This window comes from Fonsecaea erecta (assembly GCF_001651985.1).
Source record: "Fonsecaea erecta strain CBS 125763 chromosome Unknown Scaff5, whole genome shotgun sequence".
Taxonomy (NCBI): Eukaryota; Fungi; Ascomycota; class Eurotiomycetes; order Chaetothyriales; family Herpotrichiellaceae; genus Fonsecaea; species Fonsecaea erecta.
The window spans coordinates 1,407,309-1,428,721 of NW_017387248.1; the positions used below are offsets into that span (position 1 = coordinate 1,407,309).

The 21,413-nt window shown below is 54.1% G+C and overlaps 8 protein-coding genes across 8 annotated transcripts; 5 read left to right on the forward strand and 3 right to left on the reverse strand.

Moving 5' to 3' along the window:
- Positions 1 to 937: 937 nt before the first annotated feature.
- Positions 938 to 2,639, reverse strand: AYL99_06576 (hypothetical protein; the record flags this gene model as incomplete). The annotated part of the gene is made up of 2 exons (XM_018838085.1): positions 938 to 1,820; positions 1,873 to 2,639. 2 exons carry the CDS (start codon positions 2,637 to 2,639, stop codon positions 938 to 940), a joined length of 1,650 nt encoding a protein of 549 aa, XP_018692645.1.
- Positions 2,640 to 3,366: 727 nt separating this feature from the next.
- Positions 3,367 to 4,851, reverse strand: AYL99_06577 (hypothetical protein; the record flags this gene model as incomplete). The annotated part of the gene is made up of 1 exon (XM_018838086.1): positions 3,367 to 4,851. The coding sequence occupies one exon, from the start codon at positions 4,849 to 4,851 to the stop codon at positions 3,367 to 3,369; it is 1,485 nt and encodes a 494-aa protein (XP_018692646.1).
- Positions 4,852 to 5,401: 550 nt separating this feature from the next.
- AYL99_06578 (hypothetical protein) lies at positions 5,402 to 6,889 on the forward strand (the record flags this gene model as incomplete). Its single annotated transcript, XM_018838087.1, has 7 exons — positions 5,402 to 5,453; positions 5,609 to 5,737; positions 5,788 to 5,793; positions 5,855 to 6,015; positions 6,217 to 6,296; positions 6,347 to 6,443; positions 6,497 to 6,889. The coding sequence occupies 7 exons, from the start codon at positions 5,402 to 5,404 to the stop codon at positions 6,887 to 6,889; spliced, it is 918 nt and encodes a 305-aa protein (XP_018692647.1).
- A 1,208-nt stretch (positions 6,890 to 8,097) lies between these two features.
- AYL99_06579 (hypothetical protein) lies at positions 8,098 to 9,267 on the reverse strand (the record flags this gene model as incomplete). Its single annotated transcript, XM_018838088.1, has 1 exon — positions 8,098 to 9,267. One exon carries the CDS (start codon positions 9,265 to 9,267, stop codon positions 8,098 to 8,100), a length of 1,170 nt encoding a protein of 389 aa, XP_018692648.1.
- Positions 9,268 to 12,026: 2,759 nt separating this feature from the next.
- Positions 12,027 to 14,552, forward strand: AYL99_06580 (hypothetical protein; the record flags this gene model as incomplete). Its single annotated transcript, XM_018838089.1, has 1 exon — positions 12,027 to 14,552. One exon carries the CDS (start codon positions 12,027 to 12,029, stop codon positions 14,550 to 14,552), a length of 2,526 nt encoding a protein of 841 aa, XP_018692649.1.
- A 1,100-nt stretch (positions 14,553 to 15,652) lies between these two features.
- On the forward strand, positions 15,653 to 16,507 carry AYL99_06581 (hypothetical protein; the record flags this gene model as incomplete). Its single annotated transcript, XM_018838090.1, has 1 exon — positions 15,653 to 16,507. The coding sequence occupies one exon, from the start codon at positions 15,653 to 15,655 to the stop codon at positions 16,505 to 16,507; it is 855 nt and encodes a 284-aa protein (XP_018692650.1).
- A 600-nt stretch (positions 16,508 to 17,107) lies between these two features.
- AYL99_06582 (hypothetical protein) lies at positions 17,108 to 17,962 on the forward strand (the record flags this gene model as incomplete). The annotated part of the gene is made up of 1 exon (XM_018838091.1): positions 17,108 to 17,962. The coding sequence occupies one exon, from the start codon at positions 17,108 to 17,110 to the stop codon at positions 17,960 to 17,962; it is 855 nt and encodes a 284-aa protein (XP_018692651.1).
- Positions 17,963 to 19,547: 1,585 nt separating this feature from the next.
- AYL99_06583 (hypothetical protein) lies at positions 19,548 to 20,891 on the forward strand (the record flags this gene model as incomplete). The annotated part of the gene is made up of 1 exon (XM_018838092.1): positions 19,548 to 20,891. The coding sequence occupies one exon, from the start codon at positions 19,548 to 19,550 to the stop codon at positions 20,889 to 20,891; it is 1,344 nt and encodes a 447-aa protein (XP_018692652.1).
- Between the last annotated feature and the right edge of the window lie 522 nt (positions 20,892 to 21,413).

Below are 21,413 nucleotides of genomic sequence, written 5' to 3' on the forward strand. Positions count from 1 at the left end.
ATATATGTGTGTGTGGTGTGTACTCGTTGCCCCCAAAGAACCCCGAGCGGCTGAGTATATAGACTTCTCGCTCAGGCCACGCCGAAGAAACAAAGTCATCTCTGGGCAGACTGACAATCCAATGGGCAGAGTAAGGTTCCCCTCCATACACAGTCGCTTGACCAGAGATAATCGTCGGTTGAGCTGGTGTTCTCCAAAATGCAACTTTCGTGGGGCTCCGCCATCAGCTTGGGTTCTTGGGTTCTTGGGTTCCTGGGCTCTTGGGTCCTTGGGTCCTTGGGATGGATTGCCACGGGCTGGAAACCTCATTGCTGACTGTTTGTTGCTCGTGGAAGAAACTTCCCCCACCACTCCCTCCTCCTTCGTCGACCCCGCTGTGGACTGCCGAGTCAGCTTGGGAATCAGCGTGGCCGAACTTGTGCCTTGGTGCCTATTCCATGATCACCAGAGCCGAGATGGGTTCAACTCCTTATCTGGGTGGGGGAGAGCCGTTCGCGGATGCAAATGTCAGCGTGAGGGCGTCGAAGCTCTGAAGTTGGCAGATAGTCACTTCAGCTTGATGTCTAGCCCAATAACTCTGGGAATGCCATGCTGATCACTTTCTGTCTCTTTAGTGGTCCACGCCTCCCGCTAATTTTGGCTCCTCATTTGGGAGTCCTGAAGCGCTTTTCAGGATGATGATGCCCATACCTAAGCACAAAGTGTGGGTGGCCGAAGCAGCGAGGTCGACCGAAGGTAGAATATTGTCACAAAGGAGAGACAGACAAACCAACGAGAAACGAACGTAACACATAAAGCTGACCGTCATGGTGTCACTATGGCCGGTCAAAAGCCCCACTGGTTACATGCTGTTGCAATGCTCATCAATGATCCATAGCTGACCACTCGGATATATAGCCTTATATTCTTCCTCCAATTGGTACCCACTTCCGCCGTCTCAATTGTAATTCTGCTTCATAGTGGCCAGGAGGCTCTTCTCATTGCCTACCTGAGGATCGTCGAGTTGAGGGATCCTTCCTTCCCGCTCAGCTCGGTCCATAGCATCGGGATCATCAACATTGATCCCGGCCACTTCGGCCTCCACCTGTCGAATGGGACCCCTGAACCATTTCCTAGCCCACAAGAACCAACTTGCAAGACACCACACCGCAATGATACCGACGGCGACGGGAGTATAGTTGAGCGTCTGCGAATTGACAGGGTTGAGCTCAGGCAGGCAGAAGACAACGGTGATGAAACCGATCCACATGCACGCGATGAGTGCCACAGGGCGTGAGGCCCATCTGAGATTGAAAGGCCCATGAATAAACCCCTGTGGATTGATCATGCCGATCAAGATCGGAAGCCCATACGAAAGGTAGAGGCCAATGGTTGCGATCGAAGTTGCCGCAGCGAATGCGACGGACGATCCGAGACTGGGGACAGCCAGAAGAAAAGCCAGTGCCGCAGCGAGCCAGATAGTGCGGATGGGACTTCGGAACCGGGCATCCACCTTGTGGAAGAAGTGAGGGATGCCGCCATCACGAGCAAAGCTGAACATCATTCGTGAATTGGAGGTCAAACTGAACAGGCCACAGTGCCAAACGCAGATGATGATCAGGACGAAGAGCACGATGGCCCCCGTTTTCCCAAACACATCCACCAGGATCTGAAGGACCGGCTGCTCATACTCTGAGCTAATTGTACGCTGGAAGTCCTGGACGCTGAACAGGAGACAGAGGATAAGAAACCAGCCAAAGACGGCGGAGCAGCCAATTGACATGAGAACGCCAAGGGGCGCCGACCAAGACGCATTTTGAGTTTCCTCGGAAAGATGCGCACTAGCCACAGGTCAGTACGTGAATAGTCTCACTGCATTCTTGATGAGCGCACCTAGCATCAAACCCGGTAATTGTATATTGGGACATCAGGATACCGATACAGGCGACGTATGCGGGCGATGCCCTGACCGACCAGCCCGGGTCACCAGTCCCATCGTAAAACGTGGCAAACACAAATTTGGCAGACTGGTGATGAGGAGCCTTGGCGACGACGGCGACAGCAAAGCTGAAGACACCGAGCGAGTGTAGAACTATGGAGGTGTTGTTCAAGTAACGCAAAATGTGGACGCCAAAAGAGTTGACTATGCCGTGCGAGGTCAAAAGCGCCGCATAGATCCCCAGGGTTCTGCCTGCCGTCGGTTCGTAACCATTGATAGTGGCCAGGGTCGAAATAAGTCCTGCGCAGCCAAAGGTGATGCCGGTGGTGACGGCGACCTGGCCCAGCAGATTGAACCACCCTGTAACCCAACTCGCAAACGGCGCCCACTTCTTGGGTGCCAGGATTGCAGCCCAGAAATACGGGCCTCCGGCGCTGGGGATGGCCGAGACAATTTCAGCCATCCCCAGCCCGACAAACATGGTGAAGAAGGAGACAACGATCCAGCCACAGGACATGACGCCCGGTCCGCCAGTGTTCAAGCCATAGCTGAACAGAGTGGTAATACCGGTGATGACTGAGATGATGGAGAAGGAGACGCCGAAATTGTGAATCAACGACCAATCGCGCTTCAATTCTTGCTTGTAGCCCAGTTCGCGCAGGCGGCCTTCGTCCTTGGACAGGCTGCGAGTAGCAGTGCCCGCGTTCTCCGTGTCCACCATGCTGGGTTGTCGGGTGGATGCGCTGTTCACCGGCGACAATGCTCGATCTCGTTGTATTCCTGGAGAATGTGGGGGGCGGCACCAGCGGGGCTCCTAGCAACAATTATGCATGTGCACACCGGCTGAACAGATAAAGTCGCCCAGGCACAAGCTCTCTTCGTAGGCTGGTCAGGTTACAAAATCCAGTCAGTGGCAGACGCCATCATCTTTATAACCCACTGCCCAAAAGATAGCTGGTGGCTAGGGTTGCAGGCGATCAAAGGGTTGTTGGCGTGCCACCGTGCTGATAACAATCCACCCAGCCAGAGGCCCAGAGCCCTGGTCGAAGATAAAGGGTTGGCACCTGCATCAAGCTCCGGCCAACCGTTGCCTTTTGAGGGATGAGCACGCGAGGTTGCTCCATTTCGTCATCCAATTTCATCACGAGAAGAAGCCCGCTTTCCAACTTCTGGATATCCCAGTCCTGACCTGCATGCTCACCACGTGTGCTTTTGCCTACCTGGTGCGGCGGCAACCAACAAGAACAGAGCTGATATGATGCACGATACGGTCTAGTAGTCGAAATTGGTCGAAGACAGGCTAGAGGTTCCCTCCAGGTGCAGCGCGTGGGAGAGCGTGGCGGGTCTGTGCTCTCTCGTGTGGACCGGGGCAAATCGACACCTGGGCACAGCCGATCTTCATCCGATTGAATTTTTGTCATGTAATGGTGCTGCTTGTCCTTGGCTGATCACCACCAAAAGCTCACAGATATTCCCACGGAACAGCTCCGCACGTAGTGCCACCATCCGATAGGTATGTAGAGCGCCTGGCCAGCCTCGAGGACACACTCAACGTAGGGCACTTGATTAATCCCGGGGTAAACCTCGTCCCAATCTTCGAATGGGGACAGTTCGATGGCGGCGAGGTCAACTTGTGAAGTGTTTGACATGTCAATTGTGTCACCGTGCTGCTCTCCGTCGTCTACACTACCTGGTTTGTGATGAGGAGCAGGCTCGTCTTCGGGTCTAGGTAATAACGCTTTGCTGTGGTGTGGTGAATACAATCTCACGTATTTTCTGCCAGCGACCTGGCACAGGATATTGTGGTATGGATCGTGATGGAGCGGCGAGATCGTCCATGCAGGGCCAAACCAGATATTGGTCTGGGCCTCGCCCCCAGGTCCCGTCTCATCAGCATCGTCCTTGTCGGGCAACTCAGGGAAAGGAGGAATGGTCGTGGGATGACTTGTCTTCTTCACTCCCTCCTTTGCCTTGCTCAAGGCTACTGGCGTGTTAGGTTCAGGAGGCGGAGCTTCCAGGTAGCAATAGTCTGGGGTTGCAATATCATTTCGAAGGGCTGGAATCTGTTTGAAAAGATCATGCTGCGCCAGATATCCCGTCTGATCATTATTTCTAGGGCTTCTGCTTGATCCATCATCCGATGATTGTAGTAAATAGAGACTTAGAAACTCTCTGAAGGGCATAATCTTCTGGCTCCAGTCATCATCAGTGTAGCTTCGTCCAACCTCGATCGGGACAAGGCGACGGCCGCCAATCGTAGCGTCGAGCCAAAAGGAAGTACGATGCCATTTTTCAAGAGCTGGCCAATGATTGATGGTGTTTGTCAAGACCACAGGTTCCCGTATTTGCTGAATGTGCTGGGAGAACTTCGTGAGGCTTGGCCGATCCATCTGCAGGACTGGAAATTTAATGGTAGGTATGGAGACGCTTTCTGCAGGCAGGAGATCATCGGGGATTTCACCAGACCCAGACTTCCCATCGACTCGCCTTCTCTTTCGTGAGCGCTCCTCGTCTTTCTCGTCACTTACATTGGCAGCTTTTAATTTGGCCAAGATATCGTGGATCAGCTGTTCTCGTCCCAGGCCCCCAGCCATGATTAAAGCCATGTCTAGTATGGACACAACCTCATCGAGATGGATTTTCAGAGACTCAGATAGCATCGAATCTTCCAGGGCAGGAGAAGTGACACCAAGCAACTTCAGCACTTGAACGATACTGGCGTCCGTGTAGAGGCGAAACCAACAAGGCTGGACATCCTTGAAGGGGAAAGTATGGAGCTTTCTGTGCGCGAGGTTGAAAAGTTCATCAGCCTGTTCCAGGATATCCTTGCCCATACCGGCTGAGAAACATTTGTGAATGGGATCATCGGGGGCACAGTTCTGCAGCTGGTCTATTAGGGGACGCCAGAAGGTGCTTGCCCCCAACTCGGACATCGGGAGCTGGAGAGTCAACTTCCCTCCAACGAATTGTGGATGGTGCTGATGAGGAGGGTGAGAGCAATGTTGATGGTGGTGAAAGAAGCGATTGGTTGGTGGAGGGGTGCAGGTAATGACCGCCTCGTAGTTGTCTGGCCGGCGCCGGCAGTCGTGGCTTGGCACCATTCCATCTCGAAGTGAGGCAAAGCTCAAAGGTTGCACCGAGACGCGACCCTTTCTTTCTTCTTCCCACTTTCCGCCTTCCATCCTCCACCTTCAAGGCTTGCGAACCTGGTGCACGTCTATCACTTTCTGAGTCCTCTCCTCTATCCGAATCACATCCCGTTCTGTGGCTGTTCAACTACTATCACACCTTCCAACTCGGTCACTTCCACCCGCTTGTTGGTTCCCCTGTCCCCGCCAGGCTATATCACCTCCGCCTCATTTCCACGTCTGGGCTTGCGGTCCGTCTGCGAACTGGGTCTATCCTGCGTCTCTTGACCATTGGATCACAGTTGCGAACCTACTTGGATCGTCGTCCGGACTCCTTCGCAGGCTGCAGTCCAACATGGCCGACGTTTCATCCACCCGGCTCTATCTGGGAAACCTTCCGCGCAACAGTATGCTCACCTTCATCCCATTCTCCCTTCTTTGGCGCCCTGGACAAATGTTACATACTTGGAGGATAGCTGAACCCTGAATATTGACTCCTGGACCCGCTCGACACCTGTTCCGGGGCTGCGCCGGTCGCTGACTCTCACTTTCTGCCTTCCAGTCACCAAACAGGACATTGAGGAGCACTTTGGCACTCATGGCACCGGCTCTATTAAAGAGATCAAGCTCATGAACGGCTTTGGCTTCATTGAATACGAGGACGCCATGGATGCGCGAGACGTTGTCCCTGGTAAGTCTTTCCCACCCGTTCCCAGTTCTGATCCGCTAACTTTCCATCAGCATTCCGTATGACCAACCTCCCCCGTCCCTCCTCTTCTCCCAAGACTTCTCCTGACACAGACAACAGACGGAACTATGTTCAAGGGCGAGCGTCTCACTGTGCAGTTTGCTAGAGGCCCGCGCCGGAAAGATGACTTCGCTGGTCCCTCTGATCGCAACGTTCCTCGGCCCCGTCGCACCATCTATCGCATGCAGATTACTGGACTGCAACCGGATACCAGCTGGCAGGTTAGAACTCCCACTCTGCTACATAATCCCGTCTGGATCAAAGATCACCGGAGACTACAATCTTTTCTGCCTCGATTCTTGGTGGCCTTGTTCTTGGATGTGACGGAGATCCCATGAAGCATGCCTGTGTTTGAGGGATTGGAGTCTTGATCATCTTCGACCTTTGCTACCCTACGGAGAAACCTGCTCACCAGCTTCCAGGACCTGAAGGACTTTGCGCGAAGCTCGGGCCAACTGGACGTGGTATACTCGGAGACTGGTCGTGACCGCGATGGCAAAGGGTAATTCTGACATTCTTTTCCTTCCCACATCTGCTCACCATCTGCCCAAGGTTTGTGGAATTCGAAACCTCATCCGACCTCAAGACTGCGGTGGAAAAACTAGATGGACAGACCTTTAAGGGAGCGACTGTTCACTGTACACTCGACGTACGTATTGATCACAATCATCTCTTGCCGTGTCTTCTAACCAGTCGGCCCAGATCCAGGAGGAACGACCGGACAATCGCAGCTATCGACAGAGGTCCCCACCTCGTGGTCGGTATGGACCAGCGGATGAATATGATCGCCGAGGACCCCCACCACGAGGATGGAGTCCGCGAGGCTATCGTGAGCGTTCACCTGGACGTCGCCCACCTATTGACGACTACTATGACCGAGGCTACGGAAGACGCACTCCACCACGGGACTACGGACCACCACCACCGAGGAGATACGATCCCGATCCATATGATCCTCGTGGACCGCCACCACCGCCTATTCGAGGCTATGGAGATCCATATGCGCGCGGCGGCGACCCGTACGGTCGGCCCAGAAGTCCTCCACGCTATGGCTATGCCGGCGGTTATGGTGGCTACGACGACCGACGATACTAGTGGGATCCCAAGGATCTTTGACGACTGACTGCTCTCGATGTAGGGAAGGCCAGAACCTAGCAGCTCAGTTTTCATGAGTTGAGCAACGGACCAGGCCATCACTCAGCAGGAGCCACAGGAAGGTCTGCAAGCCACAGATGGTCCCTTGCTCTGCCCCTGGCCAGTCCAGATGACCACTTCACGAAGGATTGTCACAACATTTTTGTTTCGGTGTTTGCTGTTGCAACTTCAGGGCTTGCACTATGGAAAGGTTCTGAAAGCCGGATTTGTTCAACTCCTCTGCATGGATTTCTGTAATGAGCAGGACACATCCCTTTGCTGTTTCGGCCCTTCATGGCAGAGGTACGACATTCAAAAGCATTTTGATAACCCGAACTTCAAACCTTAGTCTGGACATCCCCTGCGTGGCTTTACAGCGGACCAAACCATCTTACCACAACACTGGCCTGGAGCTGGCCACCGAAGGGGAAACACATCAATTCGTGGTCCAACGTGTCCTCCGGCTAACCTCTGAATCCATCTACTTCTTGTCCGTACGTCTCCGCGCCTCCCCGGGTGAAGTGGCCTGCTCCATCTCGCGGTGAAGGCACGTGGTTTAAATCATCCAAGGTTCCCCATCCCGTCCCGGCCGCCCGTCATGAGCATTCCTTACCGCTGGACGAACGCTCCTGGGTCTATTGTAAACTTGCTTTGCGTTCGTTCTGTCAGGATCTCACAGGTGATCAGGAACTGGGTAAGTTCGTACTGTCTTCTCCCTCCAGCCAGAACAGCCACACTGCACGTCCTAAGAGGCATCGATTTGATACTTGAAATCATCCTTGCCCCAAGGCTGCCGGGTGTTCCAGGACACACGTTGCGGGATTGCATCCTGTCACGGCAGCGTCAAACATGATGAAAGATGGATACCATCGTTGTAGTTAGGCAGCCTGCAGTCTTGATCAGGCAAGCAGCTGATTTCTGTCTGCTGAATGAGGCAACAGCTGCTCCTCTCACCATTGTAGTGTGTCAGGACCTGCCTGGGAAGGCAATGCAAGGCGGACCTCTTCTCAGTGTCCGAAGTGATGGTATAAAACAGGATCCTGTCTGCCAGATGGGGATCGTTTTATCGGTCCAGCCAATTTGTGTCTATTGTATTTTCGAGTTTCGCGCATCATACGTGGGTATCGTCAGAATCGTCAGAATCATTTAACTTCATGAACAAAACCCATTCAGGTCCTTCTCCCGAAGAACTTCTTTCTCAGCCCCTGCGGCTTCGCCCCATCCTTTGTTTTGACCGGGTCTTCCGAAAGGTCCTTGTCCTTTTCCTTCTGTTTGCCTTTGCCGGTCTCGGAGGTGGCCGGTGCAGTGGTTGGCCGTATCCCTGGTCCTACGGAGGAAGGCGGTGTATGTCGCACCGGCAAGGCGGTCAGGCCCGGCGAGCCTCCTTCTTGACGTTGGGGCTGTGGCTGTTGCATTTGAGAGGCGATGTGTTGTGTTTGGCCAAGCGTGGGTGCCCCAGAGGGAATGGACTGTGGATAGTTGGTTATGGTAGACGTAGGGATAGGAAGGGAGTCGCTGGGCGTGGGACGATGGCCTCTCCTCGAGGAGGCCGAAGTAGCAGCACCAGCAGAAGACGACGGAGGAGAAGTAACAGCAGCACCAACAACAGTCTCCGTGTCGCCGTCTTCGTCTTCCTCATTCACGTCTTCCATTTCGTCGTCCTCTTGCTCGTCCTCGTCGTCTTCGACATCATCAAACGACCGTTCCGGATCACCGTTGTAGACGACCCACCAGCCGATCTTCTCGCCCTCGGCGATCTTGTCTCTCAGATCCGCCAGCGCCTCCCACGCTTTGTTTGTCAGACCGGGACCGTCGGCCAGAACCTCGTCCAGATTGACACTCAGCGCCGTGGTGTCCGCGGGGGAGTTGAAGGGCGCCGGCTTGGACATGGGTAGCGTCGTGGCACGTTGTTTCTTGTTGGAAAGCTGAGGAGATTCTGGCTCTGGTGGAGGAGCATGGTGGTGCTGCTGGTACGCTCTTGCCTGCGCAACACCGGGGCCGGTCAGGCCCATGCCCGGCCCCGCAGCGATCACCACGACCTTGTCTCCCACAAACGCGTAGGGCTGGCTGACAGCGTAGGGCCCGTCGAGGTCGTCGGGGTTATATTGCTCAATGAACTCCAATCTTCTCGTCGACGCCGGGTTTGCGTCCGTGTGGTCGAGCTCTCGCATAATGTCCGGGTATATTTCGCGAAAGGAGCGGAGGATGTCGTCGCGCGAGTTGGCGTTCTGGATGTACTCGACGCTACAGTTGTCGAGGTTGTGTAGCACGGCGTGCACGCGGATGCCCGTGAAGCCCTCGCGCGGCCAGCGGAAGCCATGAACGAGGTAGACGGGCATTCTTCTCTTTTTCTTTCTTTGTCTGAGCGCAAGGTATCTGACTGGCTTCTAGACGTTGGGGTCTGGGAATTCTGGTCTATATGTTCTTTGTATTCGACGAGGGGGGCGGTGGTGCTATCAATCGCGTGATGGCGGGTTGAGGCGTTCGACGAAGCCGATACCCACACACACAGAGAGAGAGAGAGACCAAGCCCCGGCGGCAGAGACAGCTGTCTTTTCTTTTTCTTTTTCTTTTTGAAGGCCAGAGCGGTGCGGCTTACGAGCAGCAGACATATACACGTAAATGTGGATATGCAGGCATGTTGAGTCGTCGATGCACAGGCATGGTTCAGTCAGGGTCTTTGGCAGACGGTGGAAATAGAGGTGAAGATTTAGTGCTGGTGGTTGCTGTTGTACGGCGCAAACGAGTTTTTTCCCTTCCTTTTTCCTCGTCCTCGCTTGCACACCGATCCTTTCAATCGCTTGGGAGGGGGAAAGCGAGATCTGTGTCGCACGAGGTGGCTGCAATGTGCAACCCTGGAACTGTAACAGCACACCGAAAAGAGCTGGCACCAACCGGGGAGGGGGTTGAAGGGGGCCAAAACAAAGAGATTGATTGATTGATTGATTGATTGTCCAGGAACCATAAGGATCAGAAGTCGATGTCATCGGGGAAAAAAAAGAAAAGAGTTCATCGGGCATGCCACTCCACGTGCGGATAAGCGGTTGCTACTGCTGCACATCAGCCTGTTCCGCTCTCCGCCTTAGCTGGCTCCATCGTCGACAATTCTAGAAAGGTGCCCTGTCAATACGAGGGGAGGGACGTCCTTCTTCTGGGTCGAGTCAGGGAGACTGGAGCAGCGACAGCGACGACAATGGCAATGAGGGTATCGTCTCTTCGGACAACACTTGAATTATGAGGGTTGATCGCTAAGGGGCCTGTACCTGTCACCGCGCAAGGCGTCGGCGTGTCCCGCAAGGTTTGGAGTTCTGGGTTTCCTACTTCCTGTTTTCGCTGGTCCTGGTGCTCCTTGTGTGCAGCTACCGCTTGTTCGACAGGATCAATGACTGCTCTGATATGTTCCAGTCCTCAAACCCAAGCAAGCTGAACCTTTATCCGGGTCCTCTCGTACAATATTATCTGATAGAACCGACTCGTCAGGCTGGAACAAGTTCCTCACCCAAAATAGCTGGGGGAAGGACAGACAGAGTGTAACGTTAGGTGAGGTGTCGGATCGTGATGGAGGTAACAGCATGTTGTCATCCAAACCGTCGATATAGAGGCTCCCTGCCTCCCTCTCATCCTCTGTGTGTGCTTCTATTTGTTCTTGTAATATACTGAGCCGATCATCCAGTTGATGATTTTCGGTCAATTTACCACCCTCACGCCTACCTATTGAGTCCCAGCGAACGCAAAATCGGACGAGGTTCGTCGAGCACAACGTCTTTGCTTGAAAAGGATTGTAAGAAGTTTTCGAGCGTTGGGTTCAGAGAAACGATGTGATTTGGTCGGATCCATTTAAATGACCAGAGAGGCACGTCTTGCTTCTGGGACAACTTCCAAATAGACACTCGGTATAGTTAGAGGCCTTGAACGAATCATCCAAGACTCTGGCATCAAACTCCCAAGAAGTGAGTGTAAAATCAGCACTCGCAGTGCGAGGCGAACCTGCCCTCCTCGATCACCATACTGGGCAGGATTCATACTCATGACACACAGACACAGATAAACACACAGCCCCGATTCTTCATTTCTTTCTGTGCACAGGTGTAAGCCGTTCAACATTGGTCAAGAGTTCAAGCGACAACCGTTCAATCTTCAGAGGACTCAAGTCGAAGGGCTTTCGTTGGAGAAAAAAAAGTAGGGAGGTGCCATATCTTCTGAGAATGCACTAGCATTGTTGATGTTGATTCAAGATGCCGTGCCATCGAAGTACCTGCTTCCGAACGTCGGAGATCAGATGGGCAAGTACTGGAAGCGATCATCTCTCCCCCGGATACCTACCCCAGTCGGCGTGTCCTGCCATATCCGGAGTGGCACTGCAACTGACTCACCGGCGTTTTCCAAGACATTAGCAAGTACATGTGTGGTGAAGTGCTCACCCAGTGCTGGCAACGAGAAAAGGTTTGTCAGCGCCGGCACCAGAGAGACTGGGGAATCGTTCCTCAGTCAAGGACTGATACGCAGATGAGCCTTATTCTCCAGTTACGCCAGGGCCAATGCAACGTGCCAACTGTCGAACCCTTGCACAGGCTCGCATGATGGCCCATGGCAAACGTTGACGACTCGACAAATGCGCGAAAAAGACCCCGCTATCCCACTGAGATGACGGGCGTCAAAACCCACAATTGGCTTAGGAAGGGCTTCCAGAAGGTGCCCTGCAGTGGGATAAGCAGCCACCGACGACGATGCTGCTGGACCTAGCGCACTCGGACATGTCCACCACGCCCCCCAGGGCCAATGCTCAGTGGTCGTGTGGGCACCGACTTCCCCAAAGAGTCGCAAGAATGGAGACGCCCCCGTCCAAATGTCGTGGGAAGGGCGTGCAGAACCAAGGCTCGAGCGTACCCATTGACATTCATTCCAGGCCCTGCCTGAGGAGTCATCGACCCTATCCACCGATCTTCGGAGATTCGTATCCTGGTCCGAGGAGAAGGCTGAGGATTTCACAAAAAGTACGGCCGAGTCATCTTCTCGCCCCTCCATTCTCTTTCTATTGTCATCTCTTCGAAAGTACTTGCTGTTCGGTCCCGGCCCTGGGGACTCTAGGCAAACAAACATGGAGTACTTCGATTTCGACGACGCCTCGCATGCCATCCCCGCCTTGGACCTTGACGAGTGTTCGTCGGTCGCGGGCGAGGCCTGCGAGACCGATGCAACGGACTGCTATGAATCGCTTTTTTTCGACAAGACGGCGGCCCTGCCGACCAGTCGACCACCGACCACCAAAACCGTCATGCTGAAGCTAATCAACAACGTCGAAATTGAGGCCATTCCACATCCTTCCGACATCAGCGCCGACTATCCCATGTTTCGTGCCAAAGAGCCTTGCGACCTCTGCGCGCGAATGGGTCTCGATTGCTTCTTGGCTACAAGAGGCGCCATGGTCGCAGGCTGCACCTGCTGTATCTCCCTGTATCGAGAGTGCAGTTTTGTGCACCCGAAAATCCCCAAGGGCTTTGTCAACACTTTCCCAGGAATTGCAGAAGACCAGCAGATTACGGAAGGACCTTTGACCGAACGGAGAAAGGCCATGAAGTCAATGGAAGAAGGACGAGGCCGCAAGACTGGTGCTCGCTTCCCGCGCGACGCTGTCAAAATCTTGAAACAGTGGCTTGGTGAACATGCTGATCATCCGTATCCCAACGAGCGAGAAAAGGACGAGCTCAAACAGGTCACCGGCTTGAAAAGGAGCCAGATCTCGAATTGGCTGGCCAATGCGCGCAGACGAGGCAAGGTCAGGCCTTCGGATTCTGGTCCATCCTCACCGATGCTGGGGGCTATCGACATCCCCCATAGAGCCGAGAACCCAGACGTCACAGATCTCAATCCCCTAGACCGTTGGAAAGCCTCGCCGCCGGAACACGAACCTGCATCGATGACCGCTATTGCTCGTGCCGTCACTTCCACCCCCCTCCCAGTTCGTAACCCGTCTCTACCGGGTATTCAAGGCTCGAGGCCCAGCTCGAGGAGGGCGTCGAGCGAAGATGATTCGTCCTTCTCCATGTTCCGTGCTCCGTCAGTAAGCAGTTTTGGAACCAAAGAATCCAGCAATTCCGATCTTACATTCGCTTCATCGCGGTCGAACCGATCAAAGGGTTCTTTTGCATCTTCGCAAGACCGGCGCCGGCGCCGGCGAGCTCCTGTGGCGCAACGCACGGCTGCGCAACAGGCAAAATCCCGAGCTGCCAGGATATTCCAATGCACGTTCTGCACAGACTCTTTCCCGGCCAAGTATGACTGGCAGAGACATGAGAAGTCCCTTCATCTTGCTCTCGAGAGGTGGACATGCTGTCCCCACGGTGGAACCATGACTGACGCATTGACGGGAATGCAACTTTGCGTCTTCTGCCGCGAGCCAAATCCGTCTGCGGATCATTTGGAATCGCACAATTTCACCGCATGTCAGGAGAAGACACTGCAAGAGCGGACCTTTTATCGGAAGGATCACCTTAGCCAGCACCTGAAATTGATGCACAACGCAAAGGTGCAATCGCACATGGACACCTGGAAGAGCACCACCAACGAAATCAAATCCGCCTGCGGCTTTTGCCCGTCCAAGTTCACCACTTGGCAACAGCGAGCTGATCATCTCGCTGCACATTTCCGGAATGGTTCGGATATGAGCAATTGGGGTGGCGGATGGGGGTTTGAGCCCTTTGTCGAAAGACTGGTCGAGAACGCCATCCCGCCTTACCTGATCGGCCACGAGAGGAACACGATGGACCCCTTTGTCGCGAGATTGATGGCCACGCCGTCCTCTAACACCGACGGAGGATTGACCAATGGCACCTCGGCCGAGAGCACGGAGCCTGATCAAATGACTCGCGATTCTAATTGCTGGGGTAGACTAGAGCAGGAACTGAGCAAATTTGTGTCGCAACAGAGGGTTGCGGGTCACATCCCGTCAGATAAGGAGCTGCAGGATCAAGCACGCCTGATAATCTACGAGGACAACGACCCCTGGAATTGGACCTGCGCGGACAATCAGCAGTGGCTTGATACTTTCAAGTATCAACAGGGGATCGGGAATGTCACAGAAGCGATGGTACCGACCCAAAGTCTGGCTGAAGTGCCCATCCTAGCCCCGTACGTGATCAAGGGTGGCCTAAAGTCGAAGCCGGCGACTACCCAGACACCGCGCAGGACTCTGTCTACCGATACCAGCTCTTTCCCAGCCATGACACCGGACTGTGGCAGCGTACCCAACTCCACCGCAACCGGGGTATTCGACAATGGCATGGAGCTTGACTTTGACAGCATTGACTTCAGCAACCTCGATCTGGGAATGGTCGACGATTTGAACTTCGATCTGGGACTCGACAACAGTCAAGGAGGAGGGATGGCAGGCGTGGGCGGAATTGGCGTCTCAATGACGCCTGCAACGCCGTTCTCGTCGAGTATCCCAGGTGATGCTTTGTTCGGTTCGTATGGGGTGAATCACCAAGTGGGCATGGGAATGGATATCAACATGAACACAGGGATGCCTCTTCCACAGCAACCGACACAGGTCGGCGGCAAGGGCCCGTTCATGAGTGACCGCGATTTGAGCCAGCTATCTGGGTACGTCGCGGGATTCAACTGACTTGGAGTTCAAGCCAGAAGAGGAGGGGAAATGATGAAGTAGATTGTGTGGGCATTGGCGATTATTTCAACAAATGTAACAGACAACCACATTGGCCGTTTCGTGGGCGTGCATTGTCAGGCGGAGGGCGCAGGGCTCAATTGAGGGAAAGGGGGGGTTTCATGGCGCGCCACCGGTTCACGGTCCAGTCATCAGGGTCTCTGACGATGAGAAGTAGAAAAATAATCGGTTAGGATAGTGAAATTGATGGATCTCGTGTTCCACCGCGCCCTGTGTCTGTCAAGGCTGGTGGTCAACGGTGATGGATGGACTTTTGTCGGGAGAAAGAAAATCCAGTTCCGAACTTCCGGCGACCGCCAACTGGAATTTTTCCGTCCTCTTATGTCCTCAAAATCAGAGCTGCAGAACGAACAGAGGGGAGTGTAACAGTCTGGCAGTCCATCTCTTGCACGTGTGTGTTCCACGCAGTCTGTGCATCTGAGAATAAGAAGCATGGATATACAGTATGTACATAACACACGTGCCAGAAGACTGAGGGCCGGGTTGCCCTCAGCCGCCACTCTCACATGTCAGGGATCCATCCATCCATCCCGGCGGCACCAGCACGCCCCTGCTGCTCCCGTCTCAACAAAACCACAAAAGACGCTGATAAACCGCTGGAGAACAAATCTTATTCTCGCATACAGCCCACCTGCCTGCTTGTTATCTTGTCCTTTCCGCCTTCGTCCTTGGCTTTGGCCTGACCATGCGTGACAATGTCGTGCATCGCATTATGTGCATGTGAAATGTCCACATGCCATAGTGGAGGATATCATCTTCGTCCCGCCCTCGCTGCCTCGAATTGAGATTCCACATGAGTGCTCGGTACTCCAGCTCGTAACTCCCATCCTCAACCCGTGAGCCGGATGAAATCCTACTTACATATCACCTATCGCTGTTCCTTTTCAGCTCACAGAACGAAAGAGACCCCTGGGAACCCGCTGCCCTTCTCCCTGGACACAGCGTCGAGGATGGCGGCCGCTGTGCCTCGGTCTGATGCGAACCTAGCAGGACGGGAACCCATACCATGCGAAGAACTCTCTAGATCGACCATATACACCATGATTCCCTCCGTGGTCCGTTCGAGGATACCGGTCTTAACCTCCCTTCGTCATACGGCAAGGACAGTTGTCCTTCACGGCACGGGTGTGCGCAGGAGAGCATATTGCGCCCAGTCCAACAAAGAGAGAGACAATTATGAGTTTGCATCGACGACCAACTCAAGTGGAGCTACAACACCCACGATAAGACCGGACAGCCCTGAAGGGAGCGTCCCTTCGCAAGATCTGACTATGAGAATGCTCCCACCGTTAGAGGTGAGATCAGGAGTGGACTGGGATGTTGCTCTGACTGGGGTGAGGTTATGGGTCAACGCCAAAACTCAAGCAGAGCAAGGAGGCGACCCGGTCGCCCTGCGGAGCATGCACATTGATGCTCTGCGATATATGCACATGGCTTTGCCGGCAAATCTGACACCGCTCGAGCTTCAGAATCTGCGGGCGAGCATGGGCCCCCAGCTGATCTCTCCAGCAGAAACCCTCGCAGAGTATCGTGCTCAACGACCACCCAATATTCTCCGCCAGGGTGTTGCCCACGCTGTGTGTTGGCTTGTTGCTGGATTGCTGCTGGTCCTGCCGGTTATCATGACCCTCCTGAACCGACTTCTCCAGTTTGAGCGCGACCATCAAGTCACTGAACGAGTGCTCGCTAATGGCATTGACCTGACTTCGGCTCTTGGTGAGCGGGGTGTAGAGTTACACCAAGCCATTGTTCGCTTCAAGGATGGCCGGGTAGGAGGCGCGTGTGTGGATCTTGGATCATGGTTCGTAGAAGGAATTGTTGGTGGTGTCAACGATGGCATCGATGCCGTGGCCCAGAATCGAAGGAAAGCCCCTGTCGCCAAATGTCCTGGCTGATAATATGCTTTCCACGCTGTGTATGGAATTAGAGTACCAAATAATCGCAAGACACCCACGTCGTCCTCCTCGTTAAGTATGGTGGTGCTGAGGTCTTTTTTCTTTCCACCTGTATGCTCTCGAAGGCTTAACCTCTTTGACGCGAGAGAAGCGGGCACAGTCTGTGTCACCACAACGTGCTGAGCCTCACTAGCCGCACCGCGCGGCTGATGAGCACCCGTGCGGCTGGAAAGGCTTCGTCTTCCACACCTAGGGCTCGAGGGGCGTCTGCGTCTCGGCGTGGGGCACGATGGAGGAGCTCGTCTCCGCCATTTCCAACTCAAATCTCCAAATCGTATTTGCTCATCATCAACAATGTCCGTTCCTTTGCTTCCATCATTTCGACGACAACTACTTGTGCTGGACTTGTGAGTGAGTCGCCGAGACGCTGAGTGTATGGGCTGACACTCCTTCAAGCTCTGCTCTGAAAGGACGTTGTCCCGACGGGCTTTATCTCTCACTTACTCCGGGTGACCCTTGCTTCTGGTCCGCTGTCATTTTTGTCCGGAAAGGTACCAGTCTTTTCATGCCATCACCAGAAGTTGTCTGGGAGCTGACACGATGAGTCCAGGACCATACGCAGGGGCGATTCTTCGCTTCCATATTTCTTTCCCAGACACGTATCCCGATCGGCCTCCTCTCATTATCTTCTCGACCGATGTCTTCCATCCTCTGATCGTGCCTTTGACCACATACACCTTTAGTGCCACCAGTGTCGATGCTTCAGGCGGTTTCGGCGCCTCAGATGGGGATCGACTCCCTCCTGGAGCGTTCAGTTTGCGCTATGGATTTCCTCACTGGTTCATAGCACCCACTTCGCCGGACAACCCGGGAGACGATGTTGGTACAAACAAGCAAGAAGATGCAAGTGCCTCGAGTCGTCAACCCTCAGAATTTGACACTAAAGAAGCAACCAAGACTCCTCTGCTTGCACCGGAATCGAAAGATCGTGGGATTATCATTTTGAACTTATTGCAACATGTTCAAGACGCGTTTGAAGATGAAGACTTGCTTGACAGACTCCCCCTTGAGACTGTTGGAGATCCTAGTGCGTTGTACGCGTGGCGTGCACATCGTGGACTCGTGAAGCGGCAGATGGAGCCGCAAACTCTGGGAGCTGAAGGCAAAGATGCGGCCTCTTCGTCTCCGAAAACACCCAGAGAGTGGAAATGGGATGGGGTCTGGGAGTCCCGCGTCAAGAACGGTATTGAAGCCAGCATCAGTGAAGCCACCCTGTTCGGTAGTACAGGCGGTGCTCGAGCCGGATCTGTTGCGATAGACACCACGAGCATGGATCCACACCAAAGAACTCTGGCTGCAGCCGATCGACAAATACGCTTCATGAAATTGAGCGATGAGCACTTCGCCAAAATCAAGGGCGAAATATCGGCCTCTGGCTCTGCCACGCCTACCTGATGGTGCGATCTGCGAACATTTCGAGTGGGCCAATGAAGAGAAGGTTCAGTCTGGCCGGTCAAGCCTCGTGATGACCATGCTCCTGCAAGATCTATCAGGGACAGCGTCTTCTCCATCCACTGCTTGAAAGCGCAAGACCCTGTTGACGCTCTTGCCTTGGTGAACAAGCAGGTGCTCGACCTTCAGTCTCGTCCGCAGCTCCGTCGTTCGCCTCTCTCCTCAACAGCTTACGCTGCATACGATACCACATATGGTTGCTGCTTCGGTTGTTTGATTACTGGCCGCATGAAGTATAGCATGTATGGCTTCTTCATATTACTGATGCATGCCTGTTGACAACGGAACCGTCTTTCCACACGGCACGGTATTCAGCGTACTCTTTTTCAGGAACATCACCTCGGCCCTCTAGCCTGCGGAATTGCCTCTGCTCTCCAAGGAAATTATCAGATCTGACCCTGTCAGGCAACGGTTTTCACCAATCCCTGAGTCGAACTGCGGAACTCTTCAATTCCCTGGACCTGGCTCGAGGTAACCATTGCATGCCTGGCCATTTCCTTTGAGTCGGCCCGCACAAGAAGGTCGTCCGCTACCTTTGCCCTCAGAAAGTCGAGAAGATAAAGGCCAGTGGATTCCTCACTTTCCTCTCGCTAGGAAAAACCTTTAGTATATAAAAAGCAATTGCTTGCTTCACGGATATTTGTCTCTGCTTTGCAGAGCGCTCGGGTGTGTGGGAGAGACCTTGACGACAGCGCTGTCTCGTTGTCAGCTTCAAAATCCCGCGGAGAAGGGAAGGAAATCAACTCCTGCTGGCCCGTCGGTGGCTTGTGAATCCTTGAGACTCTGAACAGCATGGGCACTGACGATATGGACGCAACTCCGAGGGTTCTCAGAGTGATAAATCCAGAATTGACGGACAAAGAGGAGGATGCCGGTAGCCTAACACAGTTCGGAGCTCAGAAGACTACAAGGTACTCATTCAGGTCAATCTCTGGGTCCTTGTCTTCGCTCTGGGGAAGAAGGAATGCCAGTACCGGCACCTCCTGCTCTCCATCCGAATCCAGCCAAGACCAGAGTTGGACTGTCGCACCCGATTTGAATCTGGATTTGGATGACAGTCTGCTGTCACGCAGCTGCGTCTCCTTTTCAACCCTCCTCTCCTCACGCAAATCTGCTGCTCGAGCACCCAGGAAGAAGAGATTGAACTTCAACAGGGACGTCAGGGTGAGCTTCTTCCCACAGCTTGTGGTGATCTCTTGTACAAAGATTTTTGGCTAACCTGTCGCAGTCTCCTTGTTCACAGAGTCGCTCTTCTGTCTCCAGACCGTCCTCAGGTCATTTCTCAAATCCGTTAGCAGTTCAGGGGGAACTTCCCCTCGACGTGGAAGACGAGGTACGTAGTCAACAGGACTCAAGGTCTCGTTATCGTCCTCGAAGCCTGAAACTGATCATCTTTCAGCAGTCTTCTGTGCACAGTTTCGCCTCTTTCTCGACCGATCATTCCTCAAGACACTCAAAAAAGATCAATCGCGATCTAATAAAGAGACAGCCAAACCGAAACGCCGTTCGACCGTCAATCTCCTCGACCATGGCGTCAAGCCTTCCCAACGGTGTCTATACGAATGGCGTCCTGAATGACCAGGACATGCGAGCTGTTTCCACAATCAACGGTCACCTCACACCCCGCGCTGTTCAAGCACCCACCTTGCAAAACATCCAGGACTACCGTGGCTCTCTTTCAAATGATCGTCTTGCGACGACCTCGTTCCCGACATCTGCGTATGAGACTCGGCCGCTAGTCAATGGGTTGACGGTCCCGTCCGCTCCGCCTCCCAGTCCTGTTAGCGCAAGGTACCCCGAGGAGACTACTGCTCCCCACGTCGACCGAGATCCTATCCAGCCGCAGCTCGATGCCTACCATTTCCATGGCAACTTCAGCCAGCCAGCAGGAACCTATCGTCGCAATCCTCTGCAGCACCCCCCACCTTCACAGAACATCCCGATTGTCCCATTGCCAGTTATTGCAGCGCTAAAAGTGGAGACCTTCGCATTCAATGTCTTGGAAACCGGTGCAAAGTCAGTCACGACCACATATGTCACATTCAACCTCACTGCGGTCAAACAAAACAACCTTTTGACGCAAGGACATATCGATCAATCTCAAGAGCGGTCCTACATGCTCATGGAGAACAATGAAGGTTCCTTGATTGATCTGGGAATCCAAACCTACGTCAAAGGTCCTGCCGACAAGCTTTTTGAGGTTGGAGTTCAAAGCATCCAGGAGCTACGTGCCAAAGATCACTGGACTCTTTTGATCAAGCTCGGTACAAAAGAGAACACTCTGAGATCGAAACTCTCCAGCTCCTTCCGATCAGACACCAAAACGTCGTCATCTCTTTCCCTGATCGACCAGTTCTTGGCAAGCCTTCAGATGGACGGCAAGAGGAGCGAACCCGTTTCTATCGAGGCAATCATCAAGTATCGACATGCATTTCTGCCAAACGATACGACTTTAGAGACGCGGGCCGTCTGCCACGTTGGCTCGCTCGCTTCCGCCTCTTCCATGGACGCTGTTGAGGCCGGAGAGCTCGCAGGCGCCATCGTCCATGCGCTTGATCCAGGGGTGAGCACGGTCAAGCTGCTCTCGGTCGAGCGACCAGAGCGACAACACCACCTGGATCTAGGTGGCGGCCAGGCGCTGGCACTCATCTACGACTTCCGACATGCGATGGGCCATGTCGTGTCGGAATCGGTCACCTGGGACCTCGCGGTCCTAGAGACCTATTACCGACAGGTCCTGGCGTTGGAGACCTCTCCGGAGGCTCCATCGCTCCGAGATACTCTTTGCCGCCGTGTGGCAACGGTGGCGAAGAGGTTCTCGCCGAGGAAGTCGGGTGGTGCCGGCCCTGGCGGCGAGGGGCGCGTGGAATAGAATGCCACGGGGCGTGGCGTTGGTGCTGGCGGCGACGGCGACAGCGACGGCGAGGACACGGCGGGTGTCGATAGCATGGACGAGGCTGCCCTTGTGTGGCAGCATATGAGAGAGGCCTCCGGGCTGAGCGACGAGGCTCAGAGCCTCTACGAGACGGGCGTTTGCGGGCCGCCCTGGCTGTGAGGGCCAAATAATATTGCATGAAACATGTCCTGTTCTATTCTGTTCCTTGCCTCTATGATATCGTCGCTGGTAGCGGCTGTCCACAGCGTAGTGTAGAGCGTGCGTAGAGTGCTCTGACAAGGCGGCCTGCGAAGCAATGCTCACATATTTCTGCTACGTGTGCCGGACGACCTGAGCTTTCGGGGCCAGGGAAGAAAGTCAAATGGAAATCCAGGGCTGAGATTCAGCCTCGTGCTCGTGTGAGGATTGAGTGAGGAGAGCGGTACAAGCACGAAGAGATGAGGTAACTTGACATCACAGATCCCTAGCAGGATGGGCGATGGAAAAAGTCTGGTACGG